At 38.1% G+C, this 14,318-nt stretch overlaps 4 protein-coding genes across 5 annotated transcripts in view; 2 read left to right on the forward strand and 2 right to left on the reverse strand.

Moving 5' to 3' along the window:
• The window catches only part of LOC113211678 (centrosomal protein of 290 kDa), an 11,379-nt gene extending 5,481 nt beyond the window's left edge, over positions 1 to 5,898 (reverse strand). Inside the window, exons 1-23 of the mRNA XM_052265108.1 lie at positions 5,866 to 5,898; positions 5,718 to 5,778; positions 5,506 to 5,630; positions 5,279 to 5,408; positions 5,078 to 5,202; positions 4,807 to 5,004; positions 4,591 to 4,726; positions 4,371 to 4,507; positions 4,157 to 4,279; positions 3,949 to 4,064; positions 3,740 to 3,872; positions 3,246 to 3,436; positions 3,005 to 3,143; positions 2,818 to 2,902; positions 2,467 to 2,640; positions 2,221 to 2,386; positions 1,907 to 2,138; positions 1,557 to 1,802; positions 1,088 to 1,288; positions 852 to 992; positions 624 to 773; positions 462 to 549; positions 183 to 364 (exon numbers count right to left, since the gene is read on the reverse strand). Of these exons, the coding sequence (XP_052121068.1) occupies positions 183 to 364; positions 462 to 549; positions 624 to 773; positions 852 to 992; positions 1,088 to 1,288; positions 1,557 to 1,802; positions 1,907 to 2,138; positions 2,221 to 2,386; positions 2,467 to 2,640; positions 2,818 to 2,902; positions 3,005 to 3,143; positions 3,246 to 3,436; positions 3,740 to 3,872; positions 3,949 to 4,064; positions 4,157 to 4,279; positions 4,371 to 4,507; positions 4,591 to 4,726; positions 4,807 to 5,004; positions 5,078 to 5,202; positions 5,279 to 5,408; positions 5,506 to 5,630; positions 5,718 to 5,778; positions 5,866 to 5,898 (3,312 nt within the window). The remainder of the gene's footprint in view (positions 1 to 182; positions 365 to 461; positions 550 to 623; positions 774 to 851; positions 993 to 1,087; positions 1,289 to 1,556; positions 1,803 to 1,906; positions 2,139 to 2,220; positions 2,387 to 2,466; positions 2,641 to 2,817; positions 2,903 to 3,004; positions 3,144 to 3,245; positions 3,437 to 3,739; positions 3,873 to 3,948; positions 4,065 to 4,156; positions 4,280 to 4,370; positions 4,508 to 4,590; positions 4,727 to 4,806; positions 5,005 to 5,077; positions 5,203 to 5,278; positions 5,409 to 5,505; positions 5,631 to 5,717; positions 5,779 to 5,865) is intronic.
• On the forward strand, positions 5,790 to 10,453 carry LOC113211682 (histone lysine acetyltransferase CREBBP). Of its 2 annotated transcripts, none has more exons than XM_026430135.2 (4): positions 5,790 to 6,262; positions 7,087 to 7,295; positions 7,371 to 7,565; positions 7,649 to 10,453. In XM_026430135.2, exons 2-4 carry the CDS (start codon positions 7,095 to 7,097, stop codon positions 7,844 to 7,846), a joined length of 594 nt encoding a protein of 197 aa, XP_026285920.1. In that variant the 5' UTR covers positions 5,790 to 6,262; positions 7,087 to 7,094; the 3' UTR covers positions 7,847 to 10,453. The 2 variants fall into 2 exon arrangements, with proteins under 2 accessions (XP_026285920.1, XP_026285919.1); XM_026430134.2 differs by lacking the exon at positions 5,790 to 6,262 and adding an exon at positions 6,364 to 6,530.
• A 140-nt stretch (positions 10,454 to 10,593) lies between these two features.
• On the forward strand, positions 10,594 to 12,466 carry LOC113211679 (zinc finger protein 2-like). Its single transcript, XM_026430132.2, has 3 exons — positions 10,594 to 10,934; positions 11,089 to 11,235; positions 11,319 to 12,466. The coding sequence occupies exons 1-3, from the start codon at positions 10,704 to 10,706 to the stop codon at positions 12,438 to 12,440; spliced, it is 1,500 nt and encodes a 499-aa protein (XP_026285917.1). The 5' UTR covers positions 10,594 to 10,703; the 3' UTR covers positions 12,441 to 12,466.
• Positions 12,467 to 12,601: 135 nt separating this feature from the next.
• LOC113211680 (tubulin alpha-1 chain) overlaps positions 12,602 to 14,318 on the reverse strand; it is a 2,812-nt gene continuing 1,095 nt past the window's right edge. The window contains exons 2-3 of the mRNA XM_026430133.2: positions 13,608 to 14,132; positions 12,602 to 13,529 (exon numbers count right to left, since the gene is read on the reverse strand). Coding sequence (XP_026285918.1) covers positions 12,708 to 13,529; positions 13,608 to 14,132 — 1,347 coding nt within the window. The 3' untranslated portion in view covers positions 12,602 to 12,707. The remainder of the gene's footprint in view (positions 13,530 to 13,607; positions 14,133 to 14,318) is intronic.

Here is a 14,318-nt window from a genome sequence, read left to right on the forward strand (position 1 = left end):
ATCCCCTGGGGGCTCTAATATAATGGGTGCTTTAATATATATAGGTGGGGGCTTCATATTAGCTTCATATTAGCTTCTTATATGTTAAAGTAGGTATTGTACAAGCAGTGATACTGGAAGTATCATCTGCTAAAAATGTTTTTGTACTGTGAATTTAGATTTTGATAAATAGAGATACCAACCACCTCTGCTTGTGCCTTAGAAAGCTGAGACTCCACACTATCTTCATCACCTGACTTGTTCCTTATTGAACACAAGTGGCAAAAGAAACTGGTTTCAATTTTATTTTCTTGATTTGTTTTAAGAAGAGCAACAACTTCCTCTTCCAGCATTGAGCAGCGTCCAGAAAGTAGTTTAACCTCCTCTGGTACCAAGCATTTAAGAGTAGTTAAATAAATATCACAACATACATGAAAGTCAGAAAACAATTCATTCTCTCAATGAATCTACTGTTGATGTACCTTTAATAATTCCAGCCATTTTTTCAGCATGCTGAGCATGATGTTTGTCCCTTAATGCTTCTGCCTCAGTTCTGGCTAATAGAGTGCTCTGGATCAAGATGCAAAGACGTGTTATTACTGAACAGCAGATAAAAAGAGAGCTTTCACAATGTTATTAATTACCAATTCTTGAGATGAATCATTACTGTCAATATTTTTTGACCATAGCTTTTTATTAACATCTTCTAATCTTCTTGCTAAATCGTGTTTTACATCTCTCTCTTGTTCAAGCTCAGTCATCAATTGCTTTATCTTCATACTGGATTTATTCTCCTTCAGACAAATGAAAAAAATTGAAAAAAAATGGAATGACTGACCTTCATACCTAACACACAATGCAAGTATGCCTACACTTATTTCAAGCTGCCTGAGGAGCTGGTTGTACTTGAAAGCAATTTCTTCTCTTTGTTTATTTGCAGCAATTAAGCTTGCAACAGGCACACTATTTATTGACATCATTTGCAAATCGGTCATACGAAGAAGTGAAGTTTTCTGTCAAAATGTTCAGAAACATGTATGCAATATAAGTATTTTCCAGAAATCAAGACCTAAAAACAAAACGATGAATTGCATTGGTCGATACAAACTTTAAATTTTAACAGATCTTTCATCTGTTTCATAAGTCTATCTTTGCTTGTATTCCATTCCGATTTGGTTACTTTGCATTGATTCTTTGTGTTCTGAGCATATTGGAGAGCTGACTTGGCAATTCTACAGTATTTCTCTTTTTCTGCCAAGAGATCAACTGCATTGTAAATGTCTTTTACAATTCCACTTTTGATTTCATCCTAAAACAAACAGAGGGATTCAGCCATATAAATTATGAACTGAGTTCTCATGCTACTAAGCCCCTGACATAGCATCCAAACCCAAGGAAAACATATGACCATGATGACCTCATTGTGATCTCTTTCTGACAAGTAAGGTCACAGGTTTTGCACTTGTGACGTTACAAGTGCTAAAGTCGTGACCTCGTACGTCATAACGAGATCACAAATGAGATGATTGTGGATACAACATTTTCCTTATGGGAATATGTTGGAAGGAAAAACCCACCTGAGCGGCAAATGTATCCCACAAACTGCTAAGTTGACTTATTCTTGCTTCAGAGGCAGCCAGGTTTGCTTTCATTGACACAATGTCATCTTCCAGTTTTGATTTCTCCTCCTCCCATCTCTGTTTCTCTGTATTCTGTTGCTGAATGGTCTGAGTAAGTTGAGAAACCACATCATCTAGGTGAAGCTGAAACTCTTTTTGTATCCTCACAGTTTCGTTCATGTGAGATTTTTCAACTTCATTCTCCTACCCGCCCCCCCAAAAAGGAAGATGGGAGTTAATGTAAGTAACACAACTTAAGAAATAATTGTCTCATAAAATAAAGACATTGAAAGAAGTAAAGTGTATACATGTAAAACTTGCAGAAGATGGTTGTTCATCTTTGAAATGAGATCACATCCTTGAGCAGAGAGTTCTACTGGAAGAACAAAGGGTAGAGATTCTTTTTCAGTTTTCAATTTTTGACTACAAGCCTCATCCGTAGGATGTGAAGGTGCCTGCGCTTCTGTCATGTTTCCTTCCAATTCTGCAATGTGAAGTTTAGCCTTATGTAATTCGTCTTGTATTTTTAACTCTTCCTCCCTACAAACAAAGAATTTCTTTGATTAAATACAACTTCACACATATTTCAAATTAGAAACTTGGATTCTGAGATTTTGCAGACCTCATGCTATGCAGTTGCTCTCTAAGTGCTTCATTACTCCCCTCTACAGCATTGACTTTTGCCTGTATTCTCATTGCAGGATGGTACCACCCACTGATATGTCGACTATCCAGAGCATGTAGTAACTGTTCCAAAACTTTTGACTCTAGTCGAACATTACTTTTCCCTGAAAAATTCAGATGATATAAAAATTTTAGAATAATAAATATTTAATAGTTGTAAAAATGATTACCCTGTTTAGCTCACCATCTTGATTGTGAACGCTGTCCAAAATATCATGCAATCCTTGCCTCAAAGCTTCATTTTCTTCAATTAACACTTGGTGTTCATTATCCAGTTGACGTTGCTCTTGTTGGAGAGCTCTTATCTTCCTGGCTGCTGCTCTGGCATCAGCTTGCTGTCTATTTTGTTGCTTGTTTCCTACACATTCAAAAAAAATTTCTGGATTGGTTAAAATTTTGAAGGACTATGTTTTCATAGCTGTTTAATTACTCTGATCTCTTGCAAAAATTTTGCAATTATTATTGAATGTTTCAGGACACTTATACTACTGCCATTTTTATACATGTGTAATATGCACCATATCATATTACGTACCTGGTTTTTGAACATCTTGAGGGTGTTTTTGAAAATCACAGAGTTTGTTCTTGAGAGATAAAATTTGCTGACTTAAAAATCGCCTCTGACATAATGCAAAAGGGAAAAAAATAAAATAGTAACTTTTAGAAATTGAGAGGGATGAAAGATCAAAAATTTAAGTTTACTATCATAAAAGAGAACATACATCCATCTTAGCACTAATCAAATCTTCCTCTAAGCGGTCAATACGCTGCTGTTGAACTTTATAAACATTTTGTTCTTTATTCTTTAGTACAACAGTACTGGTTAGAACTTGCTCTTCAGGAGAAATATGCAGCCTTTCCCTAGAAGAAAATGTAATATTTGACAAATTGAACAAAAATTGGACAACATTAAATTTTCAATGTTATTGCCGGCAAAGAGACATTGTAAATGTAGGTTTATACCTGAGGGTGAGATTCTCTTCCTGCAAGCAATCACTGGTGTGTCTCAAGGAGTTGGCTGTCTCAACAAGCTGCTCTATATGTTTGTCACGTACAGCTTTTTGAAGAGACAACTCTTTAATTTGAGCTAGAGCCTCAGTAAGACCAAATTCTCCTGCTTCATAGCCCCGTAATTGTATGATTAACTTTGTGATCTGAAAGAATTTGAAATATTAGCACGAGGGCTCAGATATAATACAACCTACAGGTCAAATACAACCTCCACTCAGCAATCTGAGTAGACATGATGGCTCAGATAAACCCCTTCACTCTCATTTGACAGCTTCACAAGAGTGACAGCAGTGCTTCTGAGTTGCAGTGAAGTGACTGCATCTGAGCATATTGTAAAGTGTAGGGTCAAAGTGAGCAGTATGGATCCTTAATCAGACCTGCTCTAGCTTTCCACAAGGGATTCAAATAATTTTCAATTATCAGAGACAAATCAAAGAAGAAATCACCTCTTCGGATTTACCAACAGCATCATTTTCAGCATCTTGCAGCTTCTCTTCAAGAATTTTAATTTTTTCTTCTGCTGCTAATAATTGTTTTTCTGTTACTTCAATATCTTTTGGAACTGGGCCAGCCTGAGATCTTTACAATAAAACAACAGTTAATTTTACCCCCTGTAAATGAGTTGTTGCAGGAATATAGTTTCCGCAGAACTTACAATTCGGAAGCTCTGTGCATGTTCTCTAATAGTGAAGTGGTTTCATTGAGATCTTTAGTGGCTTGAGTAAGCTGAGATTGAAGTTCATCAATTTGAGACTCCCTTTTTTGCAAGGTCTATAAGGAGTAAAATAAAGAGGAAAAGATAACTTAGCAATCTATGAACGCAACAGCCTTAATGATAATCTGATATGAAAAATTAAACTTACTTGAGACAGAAGAATGATCTGTTCTGACTCACAGTTCTTCATGATGTACTGTCCTTTCAGACTTTGATGGGTCAGTTGTTCCCTTAGGTCACTCAACTCTCCTTCTTTCAGAATGGCAATTTCCTTGAAAAGGTGAAGACACCATACGTTTTAAGTTGAAAAGTATCATGTAATACTTATTCGATTTGGTTGCATAGTGGTACTTGGTACTAACCTTCCATTCCTGAATACGGACATCAACTTCCTCCTCAAAACACTCGAGTTCTGCGTCTCTTTTTTCTTTTTCACTTACAAGCTCTTGAATTTGTTGGCTAAGAGCTTCGCACATTTGTTCTGAATGACGCAGTTTCTCTGGAGGCATAAAATTTATGAAGTGAGCAGAGAAAAATGAAAATACAAAATACCGCACATGTATCAAATAAGTCAGTTGATACCTGAAAGTTCTTCCTTGGTAATTTGGAGAGTGACTATATCTCCTGTAATGTGCATAATATTTTTTGTGGCTTCAGCAAGTTCGATCTTTACATTTGTGAGCTTCTCTCTCAAAACAATATTTTCTTTTTCCGATGTCTAAAATGAGGTAATAAAAATTTAAAATGGAGCCAAATTCACCAAACACCAGTCTGGATGTCTTTTACCTAAATCCATACCTCAATATCATTCAAGAGATGAGACAAGTGTTTATTTTTCTGTCGCAGTGACTCAACAAGCTGATGGTGTTTTTTCTGTGGTTCTTGCATGTCAGTCTCTACCTCCTTGTGCTGATCATGAATCTCTTCTTTCAAGGCGGATAGTTCTCGTTTGAGCTGGAGTCGGTCATTTTCAATTGCAGCGAGTTGGCTTTCCAACTGAAAATAATGAATGCAGAAAACTTAATATGGAGCTAAGTTTTCCCTCTCAACAACAAATTTAAAGCCAAACCTTTTCAATTTCAATCTTATTTGATAATTGCTCCTGTTCTTGGGCTTGTACCTCAGCAAGCAGTTTCTGAGCATTGAGCTCAGATACATGCAGGAGCTGCCGAATGTCATCTTCAGATTCAACACCTGGAATTGGAACAAAATTAAATTGAAGATAAAAAAAAATGTTTGCAGATTTGTCTACTCTGAAGAGGTAACCAACCATTTTGGATGTTTTCTCGGGAGCTCTTAGTAAGCTGCGCTCTTAAATCGTTAAGCTCTTGAACAAGACGTGCCTCCTCTGCACCTTGTTTTGATGCCAACTCATCTAATTCCAAACCAAGGCTTATGACCTGTGAGGAGATAACATGAACTGCTGGATCAGTATTGTTAGGCAACAAAATTTAACCTGAACCAATAACAAAATATATCGAGTACTTGTTCAATTACCTGTTCTACTTTAAAGCCCAAACATCTTTGCAAAAGTTTCACAGAACTTTTCAATTGGTTGATGTTATTTGATTTGTCTAAGTTTTCTCCACATAAAGACTGTGCGATATCATCCCTTTCATCGTCTGTAAGGTCATCAAAATTGATATTCAAAGGAATTGTAGAGTCCATTGACACTGGACAAATTAATCAAGTAGCACAACCTTCCTAACCAGATTGTATGTTTGTGTTTGTGTTGTGACAGTTGCTAGTTGCTATGAACAGGAATGGTTGCTAAGGAAAATAACAAACTTGCAGAAAAAGTAGATAGGATGTAGGTATATGAATTTAGTTTTTTTAAAACATTGTTAGGTTGTTGACCTCCAATTTTGAACTTTTAACATGACTAGCCATTTAATAATCTCAGAGTGGGCGTCTTTAAAGTGAAAGAATGGTTTAAAAAAATAACAAAATAAAAACAGCACTAACTTCTACTTCAACCCCCTGAGTTGGCGGCAGCGGCTGCTACCACAAACAAACAACAACATGACGTCGTGCGCGCTGTGACGTCAGCGACAACAGCAACAACAACAGCTGCTCTCATAACGTTTTACGTAACGGGCGGGAGAGGGCGCGCCGGTAACATTTGTTGTATACTCTGTTCTGTTCAGGTTCGCCATAACTGGTCGGTGGTCTCAGCACCTGTCAAAGGTGAAGTGACGATTTCCTTCTCCTTGTCGGAGCAGCCTACCTCTTTTCCTCCAGGAAAAAGGAATCGGTGAGTAAATCCCGCACTAATCAGTCGACTCGCGCTACAGCCCTTTCTGCTTTCTTTTCCTCGAGAAAGGGGTGAGATGTCGGATGTGTGTGTATGTCAAGAGCAGTCCATTACAAATTCGCACGGCTGATGCCTGTCGTCTGAGGAAAAATCAACCATTTTCCCTTTTCAAGCAGTTTGTTTAGAAAACAATTTTCTGTGTCACGCAATTATATTATGTCGAGGGTGAAATGCTGAAGACTCCAGCGTCTTGAGATTCGAATGAAAAGTTAGTTTTCTTGACGGGCCAAGACGTTTTGATTTGGCATATGTTTATATTCACTTTTGACATGAATGCAAGGCGCGGTTAGAACACTTTTTGTTGAAAGTATTCAATCAGTGGGGGCTGATGTGATGCGTTTGGGGTTCGGTTTAATTTGTTTATCGTAAAATCTCTGTAAATCTAAGTTCATGAAATTCGAAATCGTACGTTGGTGAAATAGGCGCAGGGGCAAGACTGCACCCCGTGCATTTTAGGCCATCCCTAGCCTAGCGCGACACGGTGTGTTTGGTCTGTGGCCTATGCTTATGGCACCCTTTCGTAATTTACAATAGCAGCTTGCCTGTTACTTTCACTTTACATTTTTCGTGTTAGAAAGATATTCGTGTGAATTGATTGTGGTGTTGAACAAATAAAATACTCTTCATAGGCTCCTGACAAGGTACTACACACACACACACAGACTGAGAAACTGGGATCAGAGGCAAATTATGTATTAATGTAATATATCACAAAGCTGAACAACTGTATCTAATAATGGTATATTTTCTCTCATTTTGTGTAGGTATTAATATGACTGTGGGACCTGGTACTTATGCCCACCGATATATTCCAAAAAGAAATGCTCTTAAGAGTGGCCCTGCACAGAGCAGCTCAAATTCAGGGAATCCATCATCAAGCTCTGCAAGCACATCAGGACATCCTTACAAGCGCACTCAGCCCAGTTCATCTGCCTCTACTGACCCACCGGGAAACATAGGGCCTAATGTCTCCGTAAGTTTTAGATGATTATTCTAGACAGCACATTTTTCTGCAGGATGAGTTTGAAAGAAGTTTTTTTCCCTCTAGAATTCTACCAAAATTGGTCAAATGGCTCCAGTACTAGTTCCTGCCCGCCGCCCTCATGCTGTAGTTCAGGGTGCTCAAAATCCTGGTGCCTTGGGTCCTCCTAATCCCAGAGCTGAAAAGAGGCGCTTTATTCAACAGCATTTGGTTCTGATATTGCATGCTTTCCAGTGCAGACGCAAGCAACTTCATGAATTTGTAAGTGTTTGGACATATCTTCTGGAGTTACTTTGCAAATTTTGTTCCTTTCTTTAACTAATATTTTTTTCTTTCACTTTTAGTGTCAGCTTCCACACTGCGCAACATTCAGAGAAGTACTTGGTCACATGAGCACCTGCCAGCAAGACTTAGCATGTCATTTTCCTCATTGTACATCTTCTAAACAAATATATCGCCATTGGAAAACCTGCCACCGAGCTGACTGTTCCATTTGTGTTCCAATAAGATTGGCTGACCGCCTTGAACGAAATCACTATTGAGATTTCTAGCAGGTTAAAACTCATGACAAAATTTAGTGAAAAAAATGACCTCAAGCCATAACAATCTAAAATATCAGACTTAAGCCTTCTTTCTTAAGTTACAGGCATTTGTTATTGATTGAATTGGTGGATTTAGTGAGTTTCAAATTTCAACATAATCTGTTTTACCAGTTAAAAGTTCCACATGCTACTCGGTCCACACCATTTGTCCCCAATGTCTCTTAGCTATTGTGGTTTGAGGTTTTCACTCCGTTCTTCTCACAATGTTTGGGATATCACAGTTAACTTTAATTCTGTGCTTCATTTAACTATTTACTGTTTTCTTCAGAATTAGTCCTGTGCAGTTAATGCATCTCTGTTTTTAAATTATTTTGAATGACGCTAGTGGATTGTATCAATTTTCATCCAAGCTTTAAATAGGTATTTCTTGGATTAGCTGCATACTAATTCAGCAGCTTTTCTGAAACAGTCCTGAAGAAAAAAAAAAAAACAACCCCAAAACTAGCAGATATTCTTCATGACCACCATTGCTTTACTCCATTATATTTAGGATATGAAAATATGATGACTTGATTTCATTGATGTTAGTGCAGTAGTGGATGAGTGACTACAGTTAGTCTTGACATGAATCATGTTCTCCATTCATGAGTTACATGGCACAAAACGTTTTTCCACAACATTTATATTTTGCTGGTCTTTTCTTATATGCAATTTCTCCCTCAACCATTTTTCTTAGATACCTTGAACTTGTTTGGTTTTAATTTAACAGCATGTGTGTTTTTATTGTTTTCTTGTCTAATTTTTAGTAGATTTTCTTCTTTGACATTTTATGAAAGATTTACATGTGACCTTTTCTAGGCCTTTATTTAACAAGTGGAATGAGTTAAAAGAATGCATGGTTAAATTAATTAAATTTGTACATATGTATTAAAGAAGTAATGCAGGTTTGTTAACAAAGAGAATGTTTGTATATAGTTCATTGAATATGTTCTTATCTGATATCTGTGATGTTTCTTCTATTATCATGATCAAAGTTCTTCTTATTACATTCTACTTGACTGGTTCAACTTTTTTTCCACCACAAACATTTATGTGGTAAATATGAATTTTTTATCAGTCAAAAATGACTCAGCCTAGCAATCTCAATCATGAACACAAGTGTTTTGTCAGTTTGATCTCGCTTGCTAAAGTATAATTGTTTTAGAATGGTAATTTTAGAAAGACTTCATTATGTGTAATGATTACTGCCCAATTAATCAACCAACTCAATAGTGTTCTGTATGTCCTTTGTCAGCTGACATGCATCGGACTTGCTCTGAGGTCAAACTGGAGTTCTTGAGTGTGGTTCCACAGTATGTCAGGTAGCTGCTAATAATAACTTTTTATAGACTATATTATGCATGTAAAGTTGTACATGGCCAGGTAATCCATTATCCACTTGTAGGTTATCCCATTTTCTTGTCTAGTCACTGTCTCATGATGGTTGTGTTCTTTATTAGTTGTGGTCTTTACTGAGTCCCACAAGGTTTTAGAAAATGTTCTGTAATACTGTTTTTCTTTTTGTTTGGATTTATAGTTGTTTGGGAAAAGAAGTAAAGGTGCAACTTTGTCCACTCTTTTCATATAAACTGAATGACTCTGATCTTGAGCTTTTCTTAAGAGATTTTCAAGGATTGAAAGAGAAGTAATTTCCAGTTGGACCTATCTTTTATTATTTTGAAAATGTTGTGTTTATAGAATTTGCTGGTATCCGCCAAGTTGGACACTTTTACAATAGCTTCAAAGTTTGCAACTTTTACGTGAAATGTTTATTTAAACTACTGTAGGTATATTATTTAGATGGGTGGTCATCTGAAGACTCCTTTCTTACTAAGAGTAAGACTGCTTTGATGTATAAGCTTCTCAGATTTAGAAAATACACAGTGGTGTTCTGATGTCTGCCAAAAATATTTGGAATTTACAAGATAAAGCTTGGGAAGTAAATGTAAGCGTTTTGTCCTTTTAATTGTAGACTGGTTAGCTGGGGTTTTAACTTTTTTGAGATGATAGCATCCCTTGGTCTTATTGTTTTTTTGTTTTTATTTGTTTTGTTTTTTTGTCATATTGAATGGGATTTTAAATTCTATGCAATTAGCAACTCTTACAGAAATTAGTTTCTTAATTTGTATTGGATAAAATTACTTGGAAAAATGTAACCTGCAAGCAGTATTTGCTTTTTACATTATCAACTTTCAAATTGCTGCTTGTTATGAGAGCAATTTTCCTAGACAAGTTATTGGTTTCAATGCAATTATGCCAATGCATCTAATGCAATTACATACCTCCTGTTGGAGATGTTCAAATGTTGTTCAATGTTTTTTCTTGTAATGTTGCAGGAAATATTGAAATATGTCCAAACTGATTGGTTTTGTCCATGTGTTCATCTTTAAGCATGTGCATTGCACTGCACCTATGTATATGGTTTTATTAATGTTTTATTATTGGGATTTTTTAAAAACTCTTGATCTCAGTGCATTCCTTAGAATGTTGTTTGATGCAAATGTTACGCATTTGACTTTGACCTGTCTGTAACTATCCCTCATTTAAATAAATTGAAAATAAACCTTATGCTTGTTTGGTTTGATTACTCTAGTTGTGCGTTTATCAGCACCACTAGATAAAAGAGTCAACCGTTCGGTGCTTCCGCCTGACCGGCCTGACCTCTGACGAAATTTAATTTTCCCGGCTACCAGTAGTCTCGCAGCGGATGCCAATCACAATCACATCACAAGACTACAAACAAAAACATTACACACATCATAAACAAACCGAAATATTTCGTGAAAGTCCAGGGAAAGGTGGATAATTTGTTGGAAAAATGCGCGATAACAGCGCAAGCGAATGTCAGAGCCTGGGCTCTTTATTTTCAATTAGTGGGTTAAACCCAGACTTGGATGTGAATGATATTTCTGACGTCGAGCATTTGTGTCGTCTCTGCATGTTAAGCTGTGAAAAAGACCCTAAACTCGTAATGATACAGATAGCCGGAGACAATCCACTTTCTAATACTCCTATCGTGGATCTTTTTAGGGATGGACTCGACATTGATGTAAGTCTTTTAATATTTAAGATTGTTGTGATGTCCTAACCTACATCAGATAACATGTAAACAAGTGTGTCACTATGAAATGTACCATTTTACCCTTTCAAGATTTTACATTTTACTTCTTTTTTTTTAAATTTGTAAATGTGATACTTTTCAGATTAAAAAATCAATGCCAGGCATGCCCACTCAGGTTTGTGCATCCTGTTTATCGCAGCTGTGGACCTTTACCAAATTTAAGAAAAAATCTCTTGGCGTAGATGCCAAACTGCAACATTTAGTGTCAAGAAAAATAAAACTTGCTGAGGTTTGTTACAGATTTATTTCTAACAGAACTATGTCCTATCGATAGCAAAGAGTAATGCCCCCTGTAATCAATTTTGTCTTCAGGCTCGCGCACTGTATGGATCTGCTCTGGTTGATGGAGAGAGACCCTCGTCTCCTGCTCCTCTTGACTTCAACACTGTTGAACCAGACATTTCTGAACAAACTCAGCAAACAGTTGAAGATAATCTCCTGAACATTGAACAATCATCACTAGTTATCTGCCATGAAAGTGATGAACTTGGACCTAAAAGCTCTGAACTTCAGGTACAGGGCAGCAAGACAGATTTTGTTTGCTCGTCACCCTTTCAGGATAATATTGATCACCCAACTATGCAAGGAAACATTGTCGACTCGAAGTTAACTGTTGAAGTACCTTCTCAGAAGGCACAAGCTGAGCTCACCCAGTGCATGTATAATCCACAAGAAAGTGTGAATACAGTACCCAAGATACTTCTAATTTCTACAGATGTCAGTAGATTGATAGAACACAATGCCACAATTAGCGGACTAGCAAATAGTGATAAAATAGATACTCTTTCTGAGAGTATATCACAATTCACCTTTAAAAGTACAAAAAGTCCTCAAGTCCTTGACACATCATCTACATGTCCAGTACCTGTCCAGAAAACGACTACTACGGAAGTGGTGAAGCAACCTTCTTTACCATGTAATATTTGTGACAAGACCTTCAGCAGTGTTAGTCAACTAAAAAAGCATGAAGCATCTCACTCCAAATGTAATGGAGTCGTCTGTACAGTTTGTAACAAATGGTTTAAAGGTAAAAATGCCTTGACACGCCATGAGCGTATTCATTCTGGTGAAAAACCTTTTAAATGTATTTTGTGTGATCGTGACTTTACTCAGAAAGAAATTCTTCAAAGGCATATTCTAACTCATACAGATGATAAGCCATTTGCATGTAATGATTGTAACAAGAGTTATACCCAGAAAGAGGGACTTGCCAATCATGTTAAGCAACATCATCAAACAATATACGAGATACGACAGTATCCTTGTCTTCTCTGTGAGAAGGCATTTTGCCATCCATCAGGACTTTCCAGGCATATGATGATTCACTCAGGCAAGCAATTTTCATGTGATATTTGTAAAAGGACCTTCACTGATGTATCATCATTTCGAAGACACAAAAAAACTCAGCATGTGTCAAGTGTACAAAATAAATGAAGTATGTATTAAATTTCAAATACGGACAGCTTTTTGACTGAATTCCTAACATCCTACATTACCAGTACTGTGAACAGCAACAATAACAAATTACATAAAATGACTAGTCAAAGATACCTTGCATTCAACTAGATTATCAGGGGAAGAAAAAGGAACCCGTGTCAAGTTTGGGAAAGACATTTAATAATATAAAAAGCATTAATAAAGCCTCATGTCATGTTGGTAAATAATATGTATAAAATTCAACAAACATCAAGTGAGTAACATTTAGTATTCCTCACCACCCTCATCCCCATCAACTGAGTCCATACCAACTTCTTCATAGTCCTTCTCCAACGCAGCAAGATCCTCGCGTGCCTCGGAGAATTCTCCCTCCTCCATACCCTCTCCAACATACCAGTGAACAAAGGCACGCTTGGCGTACATCAGGTCGAATTTATGATTGAGGCGAGCCCATGCCTCAGCAATGGCTGTGGTATTGGAAAGCATGCAGACTGCTCTTGCAACCTTGGCCAAGTCACCACCAGGGACGACGGTTGGGGGTTGGTAGTTGATGCCAACCTTGAAGCCAGTAGGGCACCAATCAACAAATTGGATGCTCTTCTTAGTTTTGATGTTGGCGATGGCGGCATTGACATCCTTGGGCACAACGTCACCTCGGTACAAAAGGCAACAGGCCATGTACTTTCCATGGCGAGGGTCACACTTCACCATCTGGTTGGCTGGCTCAAAGCAAGAATTTGTCATTTCAGCTACTGACAGTTGCTCATGGTAAGCCTTCTCAGCAGAAATTACAGGGGCATAAGTGACAAGGGGAAAATGAATACGGGGGTAGGGCACCAAGTTGGTCTGGAACTCTGTCAGGTCAACATTCAAAGCTCCATCAAATCTGAGTGAGGCTGTTATTGAAGAGACAATCTGGCCAATAAGACGGTTCAAGTTGGTGTAAGTGGGGCGCTCAATATCCAAATTACGGCGGCAGAGGTCATAGATGGCCTCATTGTCAACCATGAACGCACAGTCAGAGTGCTCAAGAGTTGTGTGAGTGGTGAGGATGGAGTTGTAGGGTTCCACAACGGCAGTAGAAACCTGAAATTAAATATAAAAGTTAGATTAAAATAATAGATAGACATAATTTTCTAAAAATATTGTCTGTTCATGTTTTACCTGGGGTGCAGGGTACACAGCAAACTCCAGTTTACTTTTCTTGCCATAGTCCACAGAGAGACGCTCCATTAAGAGAGATGTAAAGCCTGACCCGGTACCACCTCCAAATGAATGGAAGATGAGGAACCCTTGCAGGCCAGTGCACTGATCAGCCAATTTGCGGAGACGGTCGAGCACGATGTCAACAATCTCTTTGCCAATGGTGTAGTGGCCACGTGCATAGTTGTTGGCAGCATCCTCCTTGCCAGTGATGAGTTGTTCTGGATGGAAGAGCTGGCGGTAGGTGCCAGTTCTGACCTCATCAACTACAGTTGGTTCAAGATCGATGAAGACAGCTCTAGGGACATGCTTTCCAGCTCCCGTCTCCGAAAAAAAGGTGTTGAAGGAATCATCGCCTCCACCCACGGTCTTGTCTGAGGGCATCTGCCCGTCAGGTTGTATTCCGTGCTCCAGGCAGTAAAGTTCCCAGCACGCATTGCCGATTTGCACACCGGCTTGCCCGACATGGACCGAGATACACTCACGCTGAAATCATAGAAAAAATGGCACCCTGTCAGACAGTCCCCGCAAACACAATTTCTTGGCGTCTATTTCAGGGGCAGAACACTCCACATTTCCTGGAGCCAATGCAGACCGTGCAGTGAAGCCTTAGCTGTAGCACTGAGTCATGTCACAGGAAGTGACACTCCCCCCTCTCAGATTTCAGCCCCC

The sequence above is a fragment of the Frankliniella occidentalis genome, unplaced genomic scaffold (genome assembly GCF_000697945.3).
Source record: "Frankliniella occidentalis isolate FOCC.00 unplaced genomic scaffold, Focc_3.1 Scaffold24, whole genome shotgun sequence".
Lineage (NCBI taxonomy): Eukaryota > Metazoa > Arthropoda > Insecta > Thysanoptera > Thripidae > Frankliniella > Frankliniella occidentalis.